The 16,283-nt window shown below is 44.2% G+C and overlaps 1 protein-coding gene across 1 annotated transcript in view; it reads left to right on the top strand.

Moving 5' to 3' along the window:
- Positions 1-16,283, top strand: part of LOC103176233 (solute carrier family 12 member 7) — a 194,131-nt gene that overhangs the window by 170,636 nt on the left and 7,212 nt on the right. The window contains exons 20-32 of the mRNA XM_042346217.1: positions 1,034-1,208; positions 1,676-1,794; positions 3,854-3,952; positions 5,252-5,371; positions 5,525-5,629; positions 6,275-6,443; positions 9,672-9,867; positions 11,093-11,262; positions 11,636-11,767; positions 12,091-12,198; positions 12,793-12,968; positions 14,356-14,370; positions 15,544-15,677. Coding sequence (XP_042202151.1) covers positions 1,034-1,208; positions 1,676-1,794; positions 3,854-3,952; positions 5,252-5,371; positions 5,525-5,629; positions 6,275-6,443; positions 9,672-9,867; positions 11,093-11,262; positions 11,636-11,767; positions 12,091-12,198; positions 12,793-12,968; positions 14,356-14,370; positions 15,544-15,677 — 1,718 coding nt within the window. The remainder of the gene's footprint in view (positions 1-1,033; positions 1,209-1,675; positions 1,795-3,853; positions 3,953-5,251; positions 5,372-5,524; positions 5,630-6,274; positions 6,444-9,671; positions 9,868-11,092; positions 11,263-11,635; positions 11,768-12,090; positions 12,199-12,792; positions 12,969-14,355; positions 14,371-15,543; positions 15,678-16,283) is intronic.

Here is a 16,283-nt window from a genome sequence, read left to right on the forward strand (position 1 = left end):
AAATATACAGTCAATTCACTTTACAGTATATTCTGTGAAGCGCTTTGGGACGTCTAGAAGACATGAAAAGCGCTATATCAAATGCAAGGTTTATTATTATAATGTGAGAGCACAGATGCTGAAAAGGGTTAAGATTGGAGATTTTTCAAGCTTTTGAAAAATGTTGCACCTCTTCACAGTTTCCATTTCTCCTCTGAACGAGACCTATGCCAATACTTTAACAAACCATTCAGTGGAATAAACAGTATCGTATTCAGTGCAACAGACCAATGTATGTGTTATACACGCTGTTGTATTTGTCACACTTGGAACTCGATACCTTCTGCTGCGTCCAATGGTTCAAGATAAAAGAAGTAAACAGTACAGAAGATCAGGTTCAGTTTAGATTGATTCCATTTGCCGGGAATCCAATTGCTTCAACCAGCCACTGCATAATCCCTGCTTTCGTGTCCTCTGTATCTGTATCAGTGTCTGAAAGGAGGTGGCTAATCATTAAATCACTCTTTGTGAACATTCGGAGTCCTGCTGCTTCTTCTTAGAGGGAGAAAATATGGAGATTGTGACATGTGATATGAGAACAACAACAACAAAATTACATTTATAGAGCGCCTTTCACATCGGGAGGACGTCCCAAAGCGCTGAACAGTCAAATGTCGGGGCCCGAGCATGGGGGAGGGGTGGTGTAGGGGGGAGGGCCGGCAGAGAGGTGGGAGGGAGAATTATCATTGATGGTATTATCACATCACTGGGGAGAAATTCCAACTGGGTCTAGGGTCTAGATTTTCCTGTTTATGTTGCATTTTAGAACGTCCACAACTTGGCAAATTGGTGAATCAGTTTTAGCTTTGAAGTTTCTTTTCTGTGGTTCTTAAGAGATCTTACAGAAAACTTGCTTCAAAGGAAAGAGGCCACCTGTTTCTTTTAGCTTGTCCCGAATATCTTTTTTACCCGAATGAATCGGTGTTTCAAAATAAAAGTGTGCCGTGTCATTCATTACCAAAAGGAGGTTAAAAAATGTGTACCTTTTTTCCAGGTTTGGTGAAGCAGTAAATGGAAACCTTGTGATTGGCACTTTGTCCTGGCCTTCTCCGTGGGTTATTGTGATCGGTTCGTTCTTCTCAACCTGCGGCGCTGGTCTCCAGAGCCTAACCGGGGCCCCTCGGCTAATGCAGGCCATTGCCCGTGATGGGATTGTCCCCTTCCTTCGGGTGAGTGTTATAGACGGTGTAGATTGTTAGAGTGAGCTCTGATGTTCACATCACAAGACGATTATTTTCTGTAACCCGCAGGCCTGAGGAGTGAGCAGCGTTGTTGTATTTTTCGTTAACTTGTTCTTTGGTGCAGTTTAAGCCTGTGAAACATTCCGAATGGATATGAATATCGCTTAGCATAAGGCTCCATGCATCAGCCCAGGCTGAGATGAGCTAATTCAGTCTGAAGGCCGATGGGTGTATAGTGACCACTTGGACGCGATACTGGGGAGTGACCAGTGTTTGCAGAACTGTACCTCAATAGAAGGAAGGGGGGGGGGGGTTTGGTAGGGGTGGTCAGGAACATTTCAGGAAGCTGAGAGAATTGGTAGAGAGGAAAAAAAAAGGTGCATAAATAAATTATAAAATGCAGTTATTTATTTATATTGCGTTCAGTAATGCAAATGTCCCTGTGTTTTAACCAGATTTTTGGGCATGGTAAAGCTAATGGAGAACCAACTTGGGCATTGCTACTCACAGCTTGTATTTGTGAGATAGGCATTCTCATCGCTTCTCTGGACAATGTGGCCCCAATTCTCTCCATGTAAGTACACCAGAGGTGATTTTTTTTACAATTGCTTTCTTGTGAATATATATCTCACCTCACTTCTCCGACCTCCTTAAATCCCACCAACCCTGCTGATCTCTTCACTCAGTGAGCACCAGCCTGTGTCATGTCCTCCGCTCTATTCGCCCCACCATCGAAGGTCGGACCTTCAGCCTTTTTGCCCCCACTCTCTGAAATTTCATTCTGAAGTTCCTCTGACTTGCCTCCTAACTAACCTTGTTCAAAGTCCATCTTAAGACTTGCCTCTTAAGCACTTCCAAGACACAACAATTATTAACACCACTTGAAAGGCGCTATATAAATGCAAGGTGGTGTTGTACTTCTCTGACCCCACTTTTAGACATCTTTTCCCTCCCTAGCTCAGTTGTCCAGGCAGTGATGTTGGGACATCCCCCCAACGTGAAAGGTGTGATATCAATGTAATTTTGTATTGTGTCTTATTCTTTCCTCATCCAACTTACGGCTTGTCTTTAATCCATGCTGACATTTCCAAGGCATCCAGTTCCCATAGCTCTTGGGTTTATCATTACAGTTGTCAGTCTGACTCAGATAGTAGCACTCTCACCTCTGAGTCAGAAGAAGTCTCTGTCAGAACATTGAGGCTGTGAGCTCATAGTTTAGGTTGCCATTCTAGGTTGCACTGTGCAGTGCTACGAATGTGCTGCGTTATTAGAGGCATTGTCACTCAGACGGCAAGTAAAACCAAAGTCCTGTCTGCTGTTCAGGTGGTTGTTAAAGATCCAATGGCACTATTTGAAAAGAGAAAGGAGTTTCTCCCAGTGTCCCGACCAGCAATCCTGCAGATAAAATTAGTCATTCACTTCACGGTTGTTTGTAACATTGCTGTGCAGTACGCCCCTCCCAAGTTTCTTTCCCTATCAATTACACAATGCTTCCTGTGAGACTCCATAACATCACCCTGTTTCATTCTGCTCTTGCAGTCGGAAAATGATTGAGGAATGCTACGGGAAGGGCAGGTTGCCCAGCACTGTTTAGTACGGAGGTTTATTTATTGCGTGGAATATTTTGTGAAATATTAAATTTTTCCATCCTTTTCTGATTCATTGACTGATTGGCTGATTGCTTTTTCTTCAAAATAATAATAATAATAATTTGGTCACTCAAATCCACGACTGTTTGTGGGACGCTGCTGTGCGCGATTGGCTGCCGCATTTCGCCCACAAAATATACAGTCAATTCACTTTACAGTATATTCTGTGAAGCGCGTTGAGACGTCTCAAAGATGTAATAAGGCGCTGTATCAAATGCAAGGATTATTATCATATCTCTGGCAATAATACAATAGAACTCCTGTCCCCATAGTGATGTGAGGCAGGGGCCCAATATTTGTTTCTGCTATGTATTACGCTTGGAAGCCTTTTCTTTTTTTTAAAAAAAATCCCCAAACCAAAAAAATTCAGTGAGAATCTCCAGACATGAGTGACAGTGTTGTTTGTGAGCATATAATGTGACCAACTCTTTAATAACAGTAAAATAAAGGTCCCTTTGAAACTCTGGTGGGTGTGCATTGCGCTGCTTAGCCCTGATTTATAGTGAGCGTCTTGCTGGGAATCTCTGAAAATATCTCAGATAAACACAGCACAAAACTGAGATTATTCATTATCTGTAGGTTTTCCTGAATTTCTCACACTGTTAATACTACAACAAGAACATTGCATTTGTATAGTGCAATTTACGTCAGGAGAACGTCCGAAGGCGAGGGCTTGCAACTGGGGTGGGGGGCAAGTGGGGATGGGAGGATGACCAAAGGCATGATCAAAGAGGATGGTCTTGAGAAGGTTTGTTAATGCACAAGGGTCTATTACCAAAGGTAATGGGAAACCCCTTGGACAATTGCAGAACGTCTCCTGGTGTCCGACTGAAATCAGTCAACTCAGCACACACTGGGATGGACCTACCACCATAGTAAGGTTAATTGAAGAGATTTTAGGAGCCAGAAGTGGATGTGACAAAGTCTGACATGCACTTAGTTCTGGTTATGGAGGACTAACAAAGTGGTATCTCTTTCTTTCAGGTTCTTTTTGATGTGCTACATGTTTGTGAACTTGGCCTGTGCCCTGCAGACACTCTTGCGAACGCCCAACTGGCGACCACGGTTCAAGTACTATCATTGGTATGATACATATATGATGCACTATATATATACACTATATATATTAATATATGTACAGACACAAAAAAATATGTATTTAATGTAGAAAAGTTTGATGTTAAGCATTTTGGGAGGAAGAATAAAGCAGCTATACACTAAATATACTTAAATAAAAGGCAAAGAGCAGAGAGACCCAGAGATTAATATATAAATCTTTAAAGAAGGCAGGTGGACAGAGCTAGGAAAACAACTAATAGGATCCTAGATTTTATAAATAGAGGCATAGAACATAAAGCCAAAAGATGATGCTTAATCTACTTGAATCATTAGTTAGATTGCAGGTAGAGTATTTTGTCCAGTTTCTATCATCCATTTTAGGAAGGAAGTCAGAGCCACAGAGAGGGAGCAGAAGAGATTTAATATGATGATAGGAGGAATGAGTGGTCTGACTATGGACAGTGACTGGAGAAACAGAACTCTTAGGATGCGGAAGGATCTATTATAATAATAATAATCCTTGCATTGATATAGCGTCTCATCATATCATTGAGACGTCTCAAAGTGCTGTACAGAATATAATGTAAAGTGAATCGACTGAATATTTTGTGGGTGAAACGCTCAAAATATACAAAATATCTACAGTAACTTTTAAGAACTAGATAGATATCTAAAAACGAATAATCTGCAGGTGAAAAAAATAGATATCTAAAAACGAATAATCTGCAGGAAAAAGACAGGTAACTTAGATTTAATGGATTGCTCTTTCAAGGAACCAGCACAGGCACCACGGGCTGAACAGCCTTCTTCTGTGCTGTAAATGTATATGGTTAACATACAAGCACACACCCAAAAAGGTCTCTGAAAAATTCCAACCATTCACAGAGACAGAGTTGGTGAGTGTAGCAAATTCACAGCGTCATTCAGGATTCTGCAATAATACTGTACAGAAATAGCTGTTGCTCATCAGGAGCCTGGGGGTGCAGTGAAATCAACCACTGAGTGACACAAGAGTGTAGATTGGGAGAGTGAGTAATGCCCATTATATGGGACGATTTATTGTCTAGTACCTCTTGGGCCCTATGATGCATCATATAACACCTGGTGTGGGATGCACATCATTTTCCATTTCACAAACATTCTTTAGCCACGTGCCTGTCCATGTAACTTACCCAACTGAGCAGAATAGCACCTAGCACATGTCATGGTATTTGCTATTTGGAACGCATAGTGCAGAATGACTTCCTCTGAAATGCTCTCCTGCTCATCCACGTTTTCAAAAAAACATCGTGTTAACTGACATTTCTCCTCTTATTCTTTCAGGACAATGTCCTTTGTGGGGATGAGCTTATGCCTTGCCTTGATGTTCATGTCATCCTGGCATTATGCCCTGGTAGCGATGCTAATAGCAGGATGCATCTATAAATATATTGAATACAGGGGGTAAGATTGCTGCTACCTTCTGTCAACACGACTGAATAATATTTTTTTAATGGAATCGCACGTTTCGCATCTGATATCTAATTTCAAAATGATGCGTCCTGTGAATTTGCTTTGTCAACAAGCCCCTGTTATCTCTTTCCCACTTTCTTTCAGAGCTGAAAAGGAATGGGGTGACGGGATAAGGGGCTTGTCTCTAAATGCCGCTCGCTATGCACTGCTTCGGCTGGAAGATGGGCCCCCACACACCAAGAACTGGAGGTGAGAGTCTACTAGCTCTAGAAACGTTTCTTCATGTCCTCAAGTTTGGTATTATTTCTAACTGAAGAATGACTATAACTGTCTCAGTTGGTAGCACCTTGAGCTCGGGGTGAGAAGCGTGTGGGTTCAAACCCCATGTCAGGACGTAAATTCTTAATCTAGGTTGACACCCCAGTGCATTGCTGGTGGTTTGCTGTACTGTCAGAGGCGCCTTCCTTTGGATTAGGCTTTAAACTGAGGGAAGTCCCGTCTGCCTGTTCAGGTGGACATTGAAGATCCTTGGGACTATTGAAAAAGAGAAGTACAATGTCTTATTATTAGGTTAGACTAGACGTTCACCTTGTGGCTATTTGTGGGACCTTGCTGTGCACAAAACAGCTGCAACATTTGTATACAAAAACAATTACTAGACAATAAATCCAACCGCGTGCCAAACCAATTAATTATAGGTACCACTCCAGTGGGTAGAGAAATAAACAAATATAATCTTTTGTTCTTTTTTATAACCTTTTTTCCTCCCATTTCCCCCCCACCCCACCACCTCAATAGAATTCCCTTTCAAGAGAAGGTGTAAATTATAATGCAGGGATTTGGGCCGTGACAAAACTGCTTTATGTAACTCTGTTTTTTCTAAACACGCCCCAGGCCTCAGCTCTTGATCCTGTTGAACGTGGATGCTGATCAGAACGTAAAGCACCCCCGTCTTCTGTCATTCACTACACAGCTCAAGGCTGGCAAAGGGCTGACCATCATTGGCTCTGTGCTTGAAGGAACCTTTCTGGAGAAGCATGCTGAAGTCCAGAGAGCTGATCAGGTACTTTGCCACTGGTAGACTTCCCCTCCAGGACGCATCTTGTCCTCAATTGAGCTTCAAAATCGGTAGAGTCTCGGAGCGCTTGACATTGGTGGAGTCTGACACCGAGCCAGGGGGAGGTGACCATAAGCACGGTCAAAAAGGAAGGTCTTTAGGGAGGATTTAAAAGTGGGGAGGGAGGGGGGCAAAGCGGAGGGATTGATGGAGAGAGTGCTCGAGCTTTGGGGCGTAGTAGCTGAAAGCACGGCTGCCGATGGTGGAGCGGAGTGGGCAAGGAACAAACAGGAGGCTGGAGCCAGCCGAGCATAGCAGCGGGTGGGGGAGTGGGTGTTAAGTAAATCGGATACATAGGGAGGTGCAAGAGCATGAAAGGATTTGAAAACGAGTGAGAGGATCTTGAAATCGATCCGTTCAGCATTTGGGAGCCAGTGGATCCTGGCAAGGACGGTTGTGATGGGGGTACGGAGTTTTGTGCGGGTGAGTTCTTGAGAAGGTACAAAGAGAAGCATTCAGGATGATTCTGCTATTATGAATTTATAAGCTCTCAGGAAAGGTTAGAATGAATACAACAACAACAAAATTACATTTGTATAGCACTTTTCACGTCGGGAGGACATCACAAGGCACTCGACAGTCAGTGTTTCGGACCCGAGCTGGGGGTCAGGATTGGGAAGGGTGGAAGGCAGGAGAAGCAGGGTGATCGAAAGCATCGTCGAAGAGGAGGGTTTTGAGATGAGTCTTGAAGGAGGCAAGAGAGGGGGTGAGGTGGATAGACTGCGGGTTGGAGTTCCAGAGAGTGGGGATAGAGTGGCAGTATGCCCTCCCACCGATAGTGGGCCAGGCGAGGAGGCGGATATGAAGCAGGCCAGAGCCTACTGAGCGGAGGGAGCGGGCCGGATGGTGGAGAGTTAGGGAGACGCAGAGGAAGTGGGTAGCAAGGCCATGGAGAGCTGTGAAGGTGATGACCAGGATCTTGAACTGTACCCTCTGTGTGATGGGAAGCTAGTTCTACAATGTGTTGATCAGTAAAGTGATCACCACAATGTAGAACTTTGCAGGCGAGGATGAGGCTGATAGGGTCACGGAGCCTGGTGCGGGAGAGCACACATAGCTGCAGAGTTCTGGATGATGTGCAGCCTATGGAGGGAGGAGTTGGGGAGGCCGACAAGCAGGGAGTTTGCATAGTGAAGCCTTGATGTTATGAGTGCATGTATGAGGGTTCTGGCAGCCTGTGGTGTGAGATAGTGGTGGAGTTTGGCGATGTTGCGGAGATGGGGGAAGGCAGAGTGGATCATGGCATGGATGTGGGGTAGAAAGCATAGTTGAGGGTCAAACAAGACGCCAAGATTCTGGACTGGCTTAGCAAGGTGGAGTGTGCAACCATGGATGGTGATGCTGTCAGAGCCTCAGGTGAGGAGGCGCTGACGGGAGCCAATCAGGAGAGCCTCGGTCTTGTTGAACTTCAGCTGAAGAAAGTTAGCTCTCATCCAGGACTTGATGTCTAACAGACATTCTGTCAGGATAGCAGTGATCCTGGAGTCGAGGGTGGAGGCAGAGAGGTAGAGTTGGGTGTCATCCACATGCATGTAGAAGTTGACCCCTTGGATGATGCCACCAAGAGGGAGAATATGGATATTGAGGAGGAGGGAACCAAGGACAGAGCCCTGAGAAATGCTGCACAAGACAGTTTGGGGTCTAGAGGAGAAACGTTGAGATAAGGTGGAAGCAGTGTGAAAGGTATGATCTGAACCATTCAAGGACAGAACCATGAGGTGAGAGGAAAGGCAGCAGATGAGGATAGAGTCGTCAGTGGTGTCAAAGGCAGCAGAGAGGTCAAGGAGGACGAGGAGGCCGAGGGAGCCCTGATCGCAGATGGACAGAATGTAATTTGTCACTTTAACCAGGACTGTTTCTGTGCTGTGGGCGGCACAGAAACCTGATTGGAGGGCTTTGTGAAGGGATTGTTGGGAGAGGAAGGAGCGAAGCTGGGAAGCAATGACTTGTTCCAGGACCTTGGAGAGGAAAGGGAGTTTGGAGATGGGGGAGTAGTTTGGGAGTAGAGAAGGGTCCAAGGAGGGTTTTTTAAGGATAGGAGTGATGACAGTTTTTTAAGGACCATGCCAGTGGACAGGGAGAGGTTTATTATATCTGTGAGTAGAGGGACAAGGCGGTGGAGCTGGGAGTTAAGGAGTGGGGTAGGGATGGGCTCGACCAGGTGATTGGTTTCATGCGGGTTATGGTGGTGATGAGAGAGGAATGGGCATGCCTGTTTCAAAGGCATGGAGAAAGGGATGGGCAGGGGCTGGGGTGTGAGGGGGGAGATAGGGAGGGGATAGTAGACAGAAGGGCCGAGGCTAGCCTTGGAGCATGTCCATTGACCATTTACCAGGATATTACTTGGGATTAAGCGAGTTAGCTGTGATGAGAGACTTGGATAAATCTGGGATTTATTCTCCAGATCTGAGCAGGTTAAAGGGTGATTAAGGTCTTTAAAATGGCAAAAGGAATTGCCAAGATGGATAGGGAAAGACTCTTCCTTGTATGTGAATCCCAAAATAAAAGATCATAACCTTAAAACCAGAAAACAATTCTCCCCTCTTGCAACTTTTGCAACTCGTAGGCTCAAAGCCATGGATATACAAACGACTGAAGTGTTTAAGAAGGGAACCACAAAGTATTTAGGAAAATAATCTGCAACAAGGCTCTATGCCAGTATTTCTATTTTAATTTTATTGAAAAGTTTTTCAGATTGTACTTTCAACCACTATTTTGTGGTAGGGCCATTATACTCTTTGTGTGTGTGTGTGTGTGTGTGTGTGTGTGTGTAAAAAAAACACAACCTTCTAACCTTTCTCTTGGTTTTATCTACTCTCTTGAAATTACTGTGTATTTGAAGCTTTTCCTGGGTTTTCAGGTAATGTTCTAAAAAGGTTTTGCGCCTCGTCTCTGACATCTCGCTGTATGATTTAATGGGATTGATTTTGTGTATTTATCATTGGATTTGCCTCAGAAATTTGAAAATGAGTGACAGTGACTTGCAGGGACATTGTTCCAACTCTATTTTTGAAGGCGGGTAGCATTGAGTCAGAGGTACTCGTATGACCTTTTGCAGGAGTCACCCACACTGATTTCTTAATTAAGAGATCCTGCAAAATTGATGCTCAATTTGTGTAACCTATCCGCTTGTGCTGAGATCTTCCTGATGTGTAATGCTCACTGTTTTGACAGAATATTAAGTCCTTGATGAGCACGGAAAAGACAAAAGGTTTCTGCCAAGTGGTGGTCTCCTCCAATCTGCGAGACGGAGTATCCCACCTGATCCAATCCTCAGGTCTGGGAGGAATGAAGCACAATACTGTGCTCTTGGCGTGGCCCCATCTCTGGAGGCAGACGGAGACTCCTGACTGCTGGAGAATCTTTGTTGGTCAGTATATCGGTGCTCTTCTCACAGGGCCATGAGTAAAAGCACTCCTCTCTCTATCTGTCAGAGGAGTGGCGAGCAAGTCAAACATTGTTTTTCTTAAACGTGATTGACTATTTCCGCAAGGCATTTGGCTGGATTCTGTCCGTTCTACAGCAATGCAAAGAATTGTATTTGGAAAAACCCAGATGGCATGGCATTGCATGTTAAAATAATAACAGGTGTAAAGGAACCTTATATCTTGCCTTGAATTTTATAGCTGCATCTCATTACTGTGGCAAATGTTTATGTATATATTATATGTATATATATATATATATGTTTCTGGAAATCATACAATTGTGAGTTTATCAGTCCTTTAAAGGAAAGAGTACTGATATTAGAGAATTGTATCACTCACCCAGTGCTAAATAGTGAGGCATTGGTTATCTGTTTACAATGGGTGATCCCACTAATTACTAACCAGTAATGAAAAGATTGCTGTTTTAGCGATGGGAGTCCAGCGGGCGGATTTTCTGTAGTTCCGCCATGAAGGTTCTGCGGCCCAACTGGGGGGTGGCACTGTTTCAGTATCTCTGCACTTCTATCGGCACACAGCAGAGGGCACTCACTATTTGCTTTTAGCATTGATCAGTGTGAGACTGTGCAATATTGGTACAGAAACTGGGTGAGCCACAATTCACAATCTTTACTCTTTCTGGTTTGGGAGCTTGTCGAGTAAAAGTTCTAACAGGCCCAGTAATTTGACAGGGTTCTCACGATTTTAAACTATCCCTTTCCAGTGCACATGCCTTTCTTCGCGCGCCTCTATCAGACGCTGAGTTTAACTGATATTTGCAAAAGGGACAGGAACTGCGAATTGTGATTTCCATTCTGCAGTCCAACTTGTAAAAGGGCTAAATGATCTATACCGTATACTATCGGATACAATATAACACTGCAAGCTCTCTGCCGCTAGTCATCCAATTCAGCCAGATGAAAGCATATAGTTCGCAGAATAAATTAAATTAACATGGACACCTACACTAATCGAAGAGTACCTTATAGGAAGCTTGTAGGTATTGAGCTGACTGCCTGTACCTCCTGAAACCACACAGTTAATGTGATCCACAGTGTGTATACTGAAACCATATAGCTAATGTTATCTGTGGTCCTGTTTGAGAGTGCCTAAGCAGCACGAGTCAGGCCAGGTGCTGAGAGTGACTAAATGCACACGCGTTTGTTGCAGATGTAGTTCGTGAGACCACGTCTGCTCACCTGTCCCTGATGGTGGCGAAGAACATTGATTCCTTCCCCACAAACCAAGAGCGTTTCAACGGCGGGAACATCGATATTTGGTGGATTGTCCACGATGGCGGACTTCTGATGCTGCTGCCCTTCCTCCTGAGCCAGCACAAGGTAAATGTACACTGGGAGCCCACAGAGGGGAACCTGCACACTGGGAGCCCACAGAGGGGAACCTGCACACTGGGAGCCCACAGAGGGTTGATAGTGGTAATTGGGGGATAGGGGTTAGTGGGTAAACGATACACTGGAAACACACAGAGGTTTGATAGGGTGGGGGGGAGTAGAGGGTAACCTATACCCTGGGAGGAACAACAACTCAATTTGCATTTATATAGCGCCTCTCACACAGAGTAGCATCCCAGTGAGTTTGACAGTGGCGGAGCACAGAGGTGTGTTCGTATGGGTCGGAGGGCAACCTGTACCCTGGGAATACACAGACCTCCCTCCCTCGCCTCATGAAGCCTAACCGGTGGCTGTGTTACAGGTCTGGCGGAAGTGCAAGATGCGCATCTTCACTGTGGCTCAGATCGATGATAACAGCATCCAAATGAAGAAGGACCTGCAGCTGTTCCTGTATCAGCTCCGGCTGAACGCTGAGGTTGAGGTGGTAGAGATGGTAAGAGAGCGTCACAAACAAATGTGTGCTGTTAGGTATTTCATCATCTACTGTAATACCCGAATGCTTCATAGAGGTTTTGTGTGTTTGACAGGAATAAAATAAATTTAAAAAAAATATTCTCCAAAGTTTTACTGATGACTACGTAGATTGGTGGTTGGGGGAGACGACAACAGCAAATTGCACAAAACAACAACAAATTGCCTTTATATAGCACCTTTCACATTGATGTCCCAAGGTCCAAGGACATGACTAATGTGGATACAGTAAGGGGCATATTAACTCTTTAGTGCATTTTTTCATTTTTCTCCTTTTCCTCCCAGCTTGACAACGATATTTCAGCCTTCACTTATGAGCGGACACTGGTGATGGAACAGAGGTCCCAGATGCTGAAGCAGATGCAGCTTTCGAAGAACGAGCGAGAGCGAGAGGTAAGTGGCTTCCATTTATTACAATGATCCTGATCTATTGCAAATGGCTATCAAGCAGAAATGTAATCTGATGTGCAATTTAAGAGGTTGCTGTGCAGCAAGACTACAATGTGAAGTATAGATCCCAAATTCTGGGCCTTTGGAAGTGGAGCAGGATGTCATTTGTGTCAGCCTGGCTCAGTTAGTAGCACTCTCGCCTCTTGAGTCAGAAGGTTGTGGCTTCAAGCTGCAAATCAGGATTTGGTAATTCCAATAATCCTAAAGCGACACTACAGTGCAGTGCTGGGGGTGTGTTGCAATGTCGGAGTTGCTGTCCTTCGGCTGAGACATTAAACTGAGGTCCCGTCTGCCTGTTCAGGTGGACGATAAAGATTTCATAGCACTATTCAAAAAGGGAAGGAAGTTTTTTCCTGGTGTCCTAGCCAACAATCCCCCAAATAAAATTGTTTGCCGTGTTCACCCACAAAACAGACACAGTCACTCCAGTTTAAGCTGTATACCGTGAAGTGCTTTGGGATGTCCTCCCAAGGTGAAAGGCACTGTACCAAATTCAAGGATTAATTATTATTATTATTATGTCTTGCCTTTTCCAAGGCTCAGATGATCCATGACAGAAATGCAGCTGCCCACTCCTCTGCTGCTGTCAGCACTACACTTGCTCCTGACAAGGTGCACATGACTTGGACCAAAGAGAAAATCCTGGCAGAGAGGAACAAAAATAAAGACACTTCAACCCCAGAAGGCATCAGAGATATTTTTAACATGAAACCGTAAGTTCACTTCTTTGCAAGATTTCAAACTTGATTTCTCATTAAGAAATCCTGTTCGAAGAAAATATTGCTAACCAATGGGAACTCTGCTTCAGATGTAAGTTGCATTGGTACCAAGTTCCCATCATTTAGTTGACACGTTTCTGATTAATGGAGAAAACTCCCATTTGCACAATTTTAAGAAATACAACAGATTAGACCTCACATTATACAAATTAAACAAATGTGTCTCCTTTTGGACTTAGGAACTATTCAATTCCGCCCCCGCTACCACCCCACACACGCACACATTCACAACGCACCTAAATGGCCGGGGAGTTAGTTGCATTAAGGTTGGGATGGTATTTCACCTTCTCATCAAAGTACTGTTTCAAAAACTGACTTGGTTAGGGTTGGAAAAGAGCTCAGTGGCACAAAGGATAAAACCCTTGCTTATTTTAACAGCTGTAGCAGACTCAGCGTGACCCCGACCTGCTGGGCGAGTGATCAGAGAGACGCAAAAGTAGACTGTCTACCTGAATGTAAAGGGATGGGGCTTTGGGTGCATTTAAAGTGCTGGAGGTTCTGCCCTCCAACCCAGATATTCACCTGGGCATTGTCTGAGGCAGGTTTGATCACATGTACAAGGGGTGCAGATTCCTTTGGTATAAGTTGCATTTCTGATGGCTTTTGTTGCCCACAAGTGGCTAGTAAATTGCACCAAACCACAGGTCAGGCAGTCCTGAAATAGTTGGGAGTCAGTGCAGTGCACATGGGTTGTTCATAATGTGATTTAAGATCTAGTTACCCTGGTCCATGCCTTTGTCTCCTCTCGGCTAGACTATTCAAACGCCTTCCTCACCGGTCTCCCATCCACTACCATCCATAAAATCCAGATCATTCAAAATTCTGCCGCCCACATTCTCACCCGCATCAAAACTCCGCTCCCCGATTACCCCAGTCCTTGCCAGACTGCACTGGCTCCCTGTCCCAGCGAGGATCGACTTCAAGATCCTCACCCTTGTCTTCAAATCCCTCCACTTCTCTGACCTCTCTCCTCAAAACAGTGCCCATTGCCTTTGTTCCTCTGGATCTGGCCTCCTCCTTGTCCCCCTAGTCCTCCGCTCTCTGCTCAAGACCTTTCTTTTCGACCACGCCTTTGGTCACCTTCCTCCCTCTCCCCCGGCTCGGCCCAGGGATCCGTTACTGTGAAGCGCTCTGAGACGCCGTCCGGGGTGGAGGGCGCTATATAAATCCAAGTTGTTGTTGTTGTAGTTATCATGTAAAAATGTATGCTATGTCAACTGTTATTCTCAGACAAGGAAGCAAATGTGTAGAGCACTTACTATTGTTGAATCTTGTAATAATGCTATGATTTTGTCTTTTGTTTTTCCATCCGATGCTTCAGAGAATGGGAAAATCTGTAAGTTACATTTAATGTTAATTTTCTCTTTGTGTTTGTATGTTTGCACATTTGTTTGAAGCCTTTCCAGCCCATGATGGATTCTACAATAACATTCAGTGCTCCAGACAACTTTTCTTTTTTTTAACCCTGTCTTATCATGTAGGTGACCCTGACATTTTGCTAGAATTTATCACCCGAAGAAAGTGGTGATGAGGCCTTCTCTTTAAACCTCTGCGGTCCTTGTGACAATACTGCTTCTATGATGGGAGGCCATTAGCAGTGGAGGGAGTTTGCTCTTTATTCAAATTATTTCCCAGAGTGAAAGAGAACTTTTCTATTTTTTGCTGATGACCAATTCAATCTCAGCCATGGGAACGAGAGGAATTCTTGCGCCATTAACAAGAATGTATATAACTGCGTGTTAGGTGCACAACGTTATTTGCATTTTGTTTTTAAATTAAATTGTAATTCACCAGTTTTCTCCCTCTTACGCCTCTTCTCTTCCCGAATGTATTTTACTGCTGGTTCCTTTTACTATTATACGGTTCCATTGCCAGTACTTCAAGCCAATTGGCCATTGCTTAGGAGTCTTGACTGTGACTTTCGTAGATTTGCTTGATCACAGCTTGGCCTAATCCTCCTTTGACTGACGTCCAGCTGGGATTGCTGACTAGCAGTCGGGTGGGAATCCTGGTTGAATTTCCCTTCCTAAACTCAGGCACTTTAAACTTGCAAGGCATGAAGCTTTTGGGACCTCTTGTGGGATGGAAAGGATTCTCTGCTGCATACTAATCTGTGCTTTGGGTTGAAAATATTCAATCAATTGTTCTAGTAGCTCTCACATCACAAGTGTGTGTGCGTTTGTATTTGCGTATATGTGTGCCAATACAATAAAGGAGCTCTGTGGATGCTATTGGCCTGCAATTGAATGAACCTTAAAAGGGTGGTGTTACCGTGTTATGAAGTCTGACAAGCTCCATTCCTGGCTGCTCTGAAAAGTCCACCAAAATCAAGCCAGGAGTGAAGGTGGGGGGAGGTGTTTGCACAGCAGGAGCTGCTGTATATTTTCACAGTGGCTTTCATATTTGAGTCCTGGGCTTAATTTTAACCAGTTGAAGGATAAAGGGCTGAAGAACTATGAGCTTTGATGAGCTAGGGTAAAAAAACATAACCGTGTTTTCCTTCCATCAGGAATCAGTCCAATGTTCGGCGGATGCACACTGCAGTGAAACTCAATGAAGTTGTCGTCAACAAGTCTCAGGACGCAAGACTTGTGTTGCTGAATATGCCAGGTCCCCCCAGAAATAAGCAAGGGGACGAAAACTGTATCCTTTTAGATTTGACTGCTATCATGTGGTTTAACCTTTGAGCATCATGGAGGACTTCTTCCTTGCAGTTAACAAGTACTCTGACTTCAATTCAGTTGTGAGGTCAAGTCCCACGTCAGGACTTTGAGCTGAGTCTAGGCTGATACTCCAATGGGGTGTTGAAGGAATGCTGCATTGTGCCGTCTTTTAGTTAAGAGGTTAAATCAAGGTCCCTCCTGCCCATTCAGGTGGACGTTAAAGATCCTGTGGCAATATTTGAAAAGGGAAGGGAGTTTCTCCCTGTGTCCTGACCAAAAATCCCCCCCCCCCAATAAAATTCACTTCAAGACTGTTCATGGGACATTGCTGTATACAGATTGACTGCTGTGTTCACCTACAAAATACAGTCACTAAACTTAACAATGAAGTGCTTTGTGACATCTCTCCTAATGTGAAAAGCGCTATATGAAATGCTGATAAATTCCTGATTTTCAAACCATCTGCTAATTTCTGCAGTAATGGTCCTGAAGAAAGTTTAGTTAACTCTGTAATCTAATTTGCAACATGAAATCTTAATTTACAGACAGACGTACCTTTTATAAAAGAAACGTGTGTCCTTCAGGG

Source organism: Callorhinchus milii, unplaced genomic scaffold (assembly GCF_018977255.1).
Source record: "Callorhinchus milii isolate IMCB2004 unplaced genomic scaffold, IMCB_Cmil_1.0 Scaffold2, whole genome shotgun sequence".
Taxonomy (NCBI): domain Eukaryota; kingdom Metazoa; phylum Chordata; class Chondrichthyes; order Chimaeriformes; family Callorhinchidae; genus Callorhinchus; species Callorhinchus milii.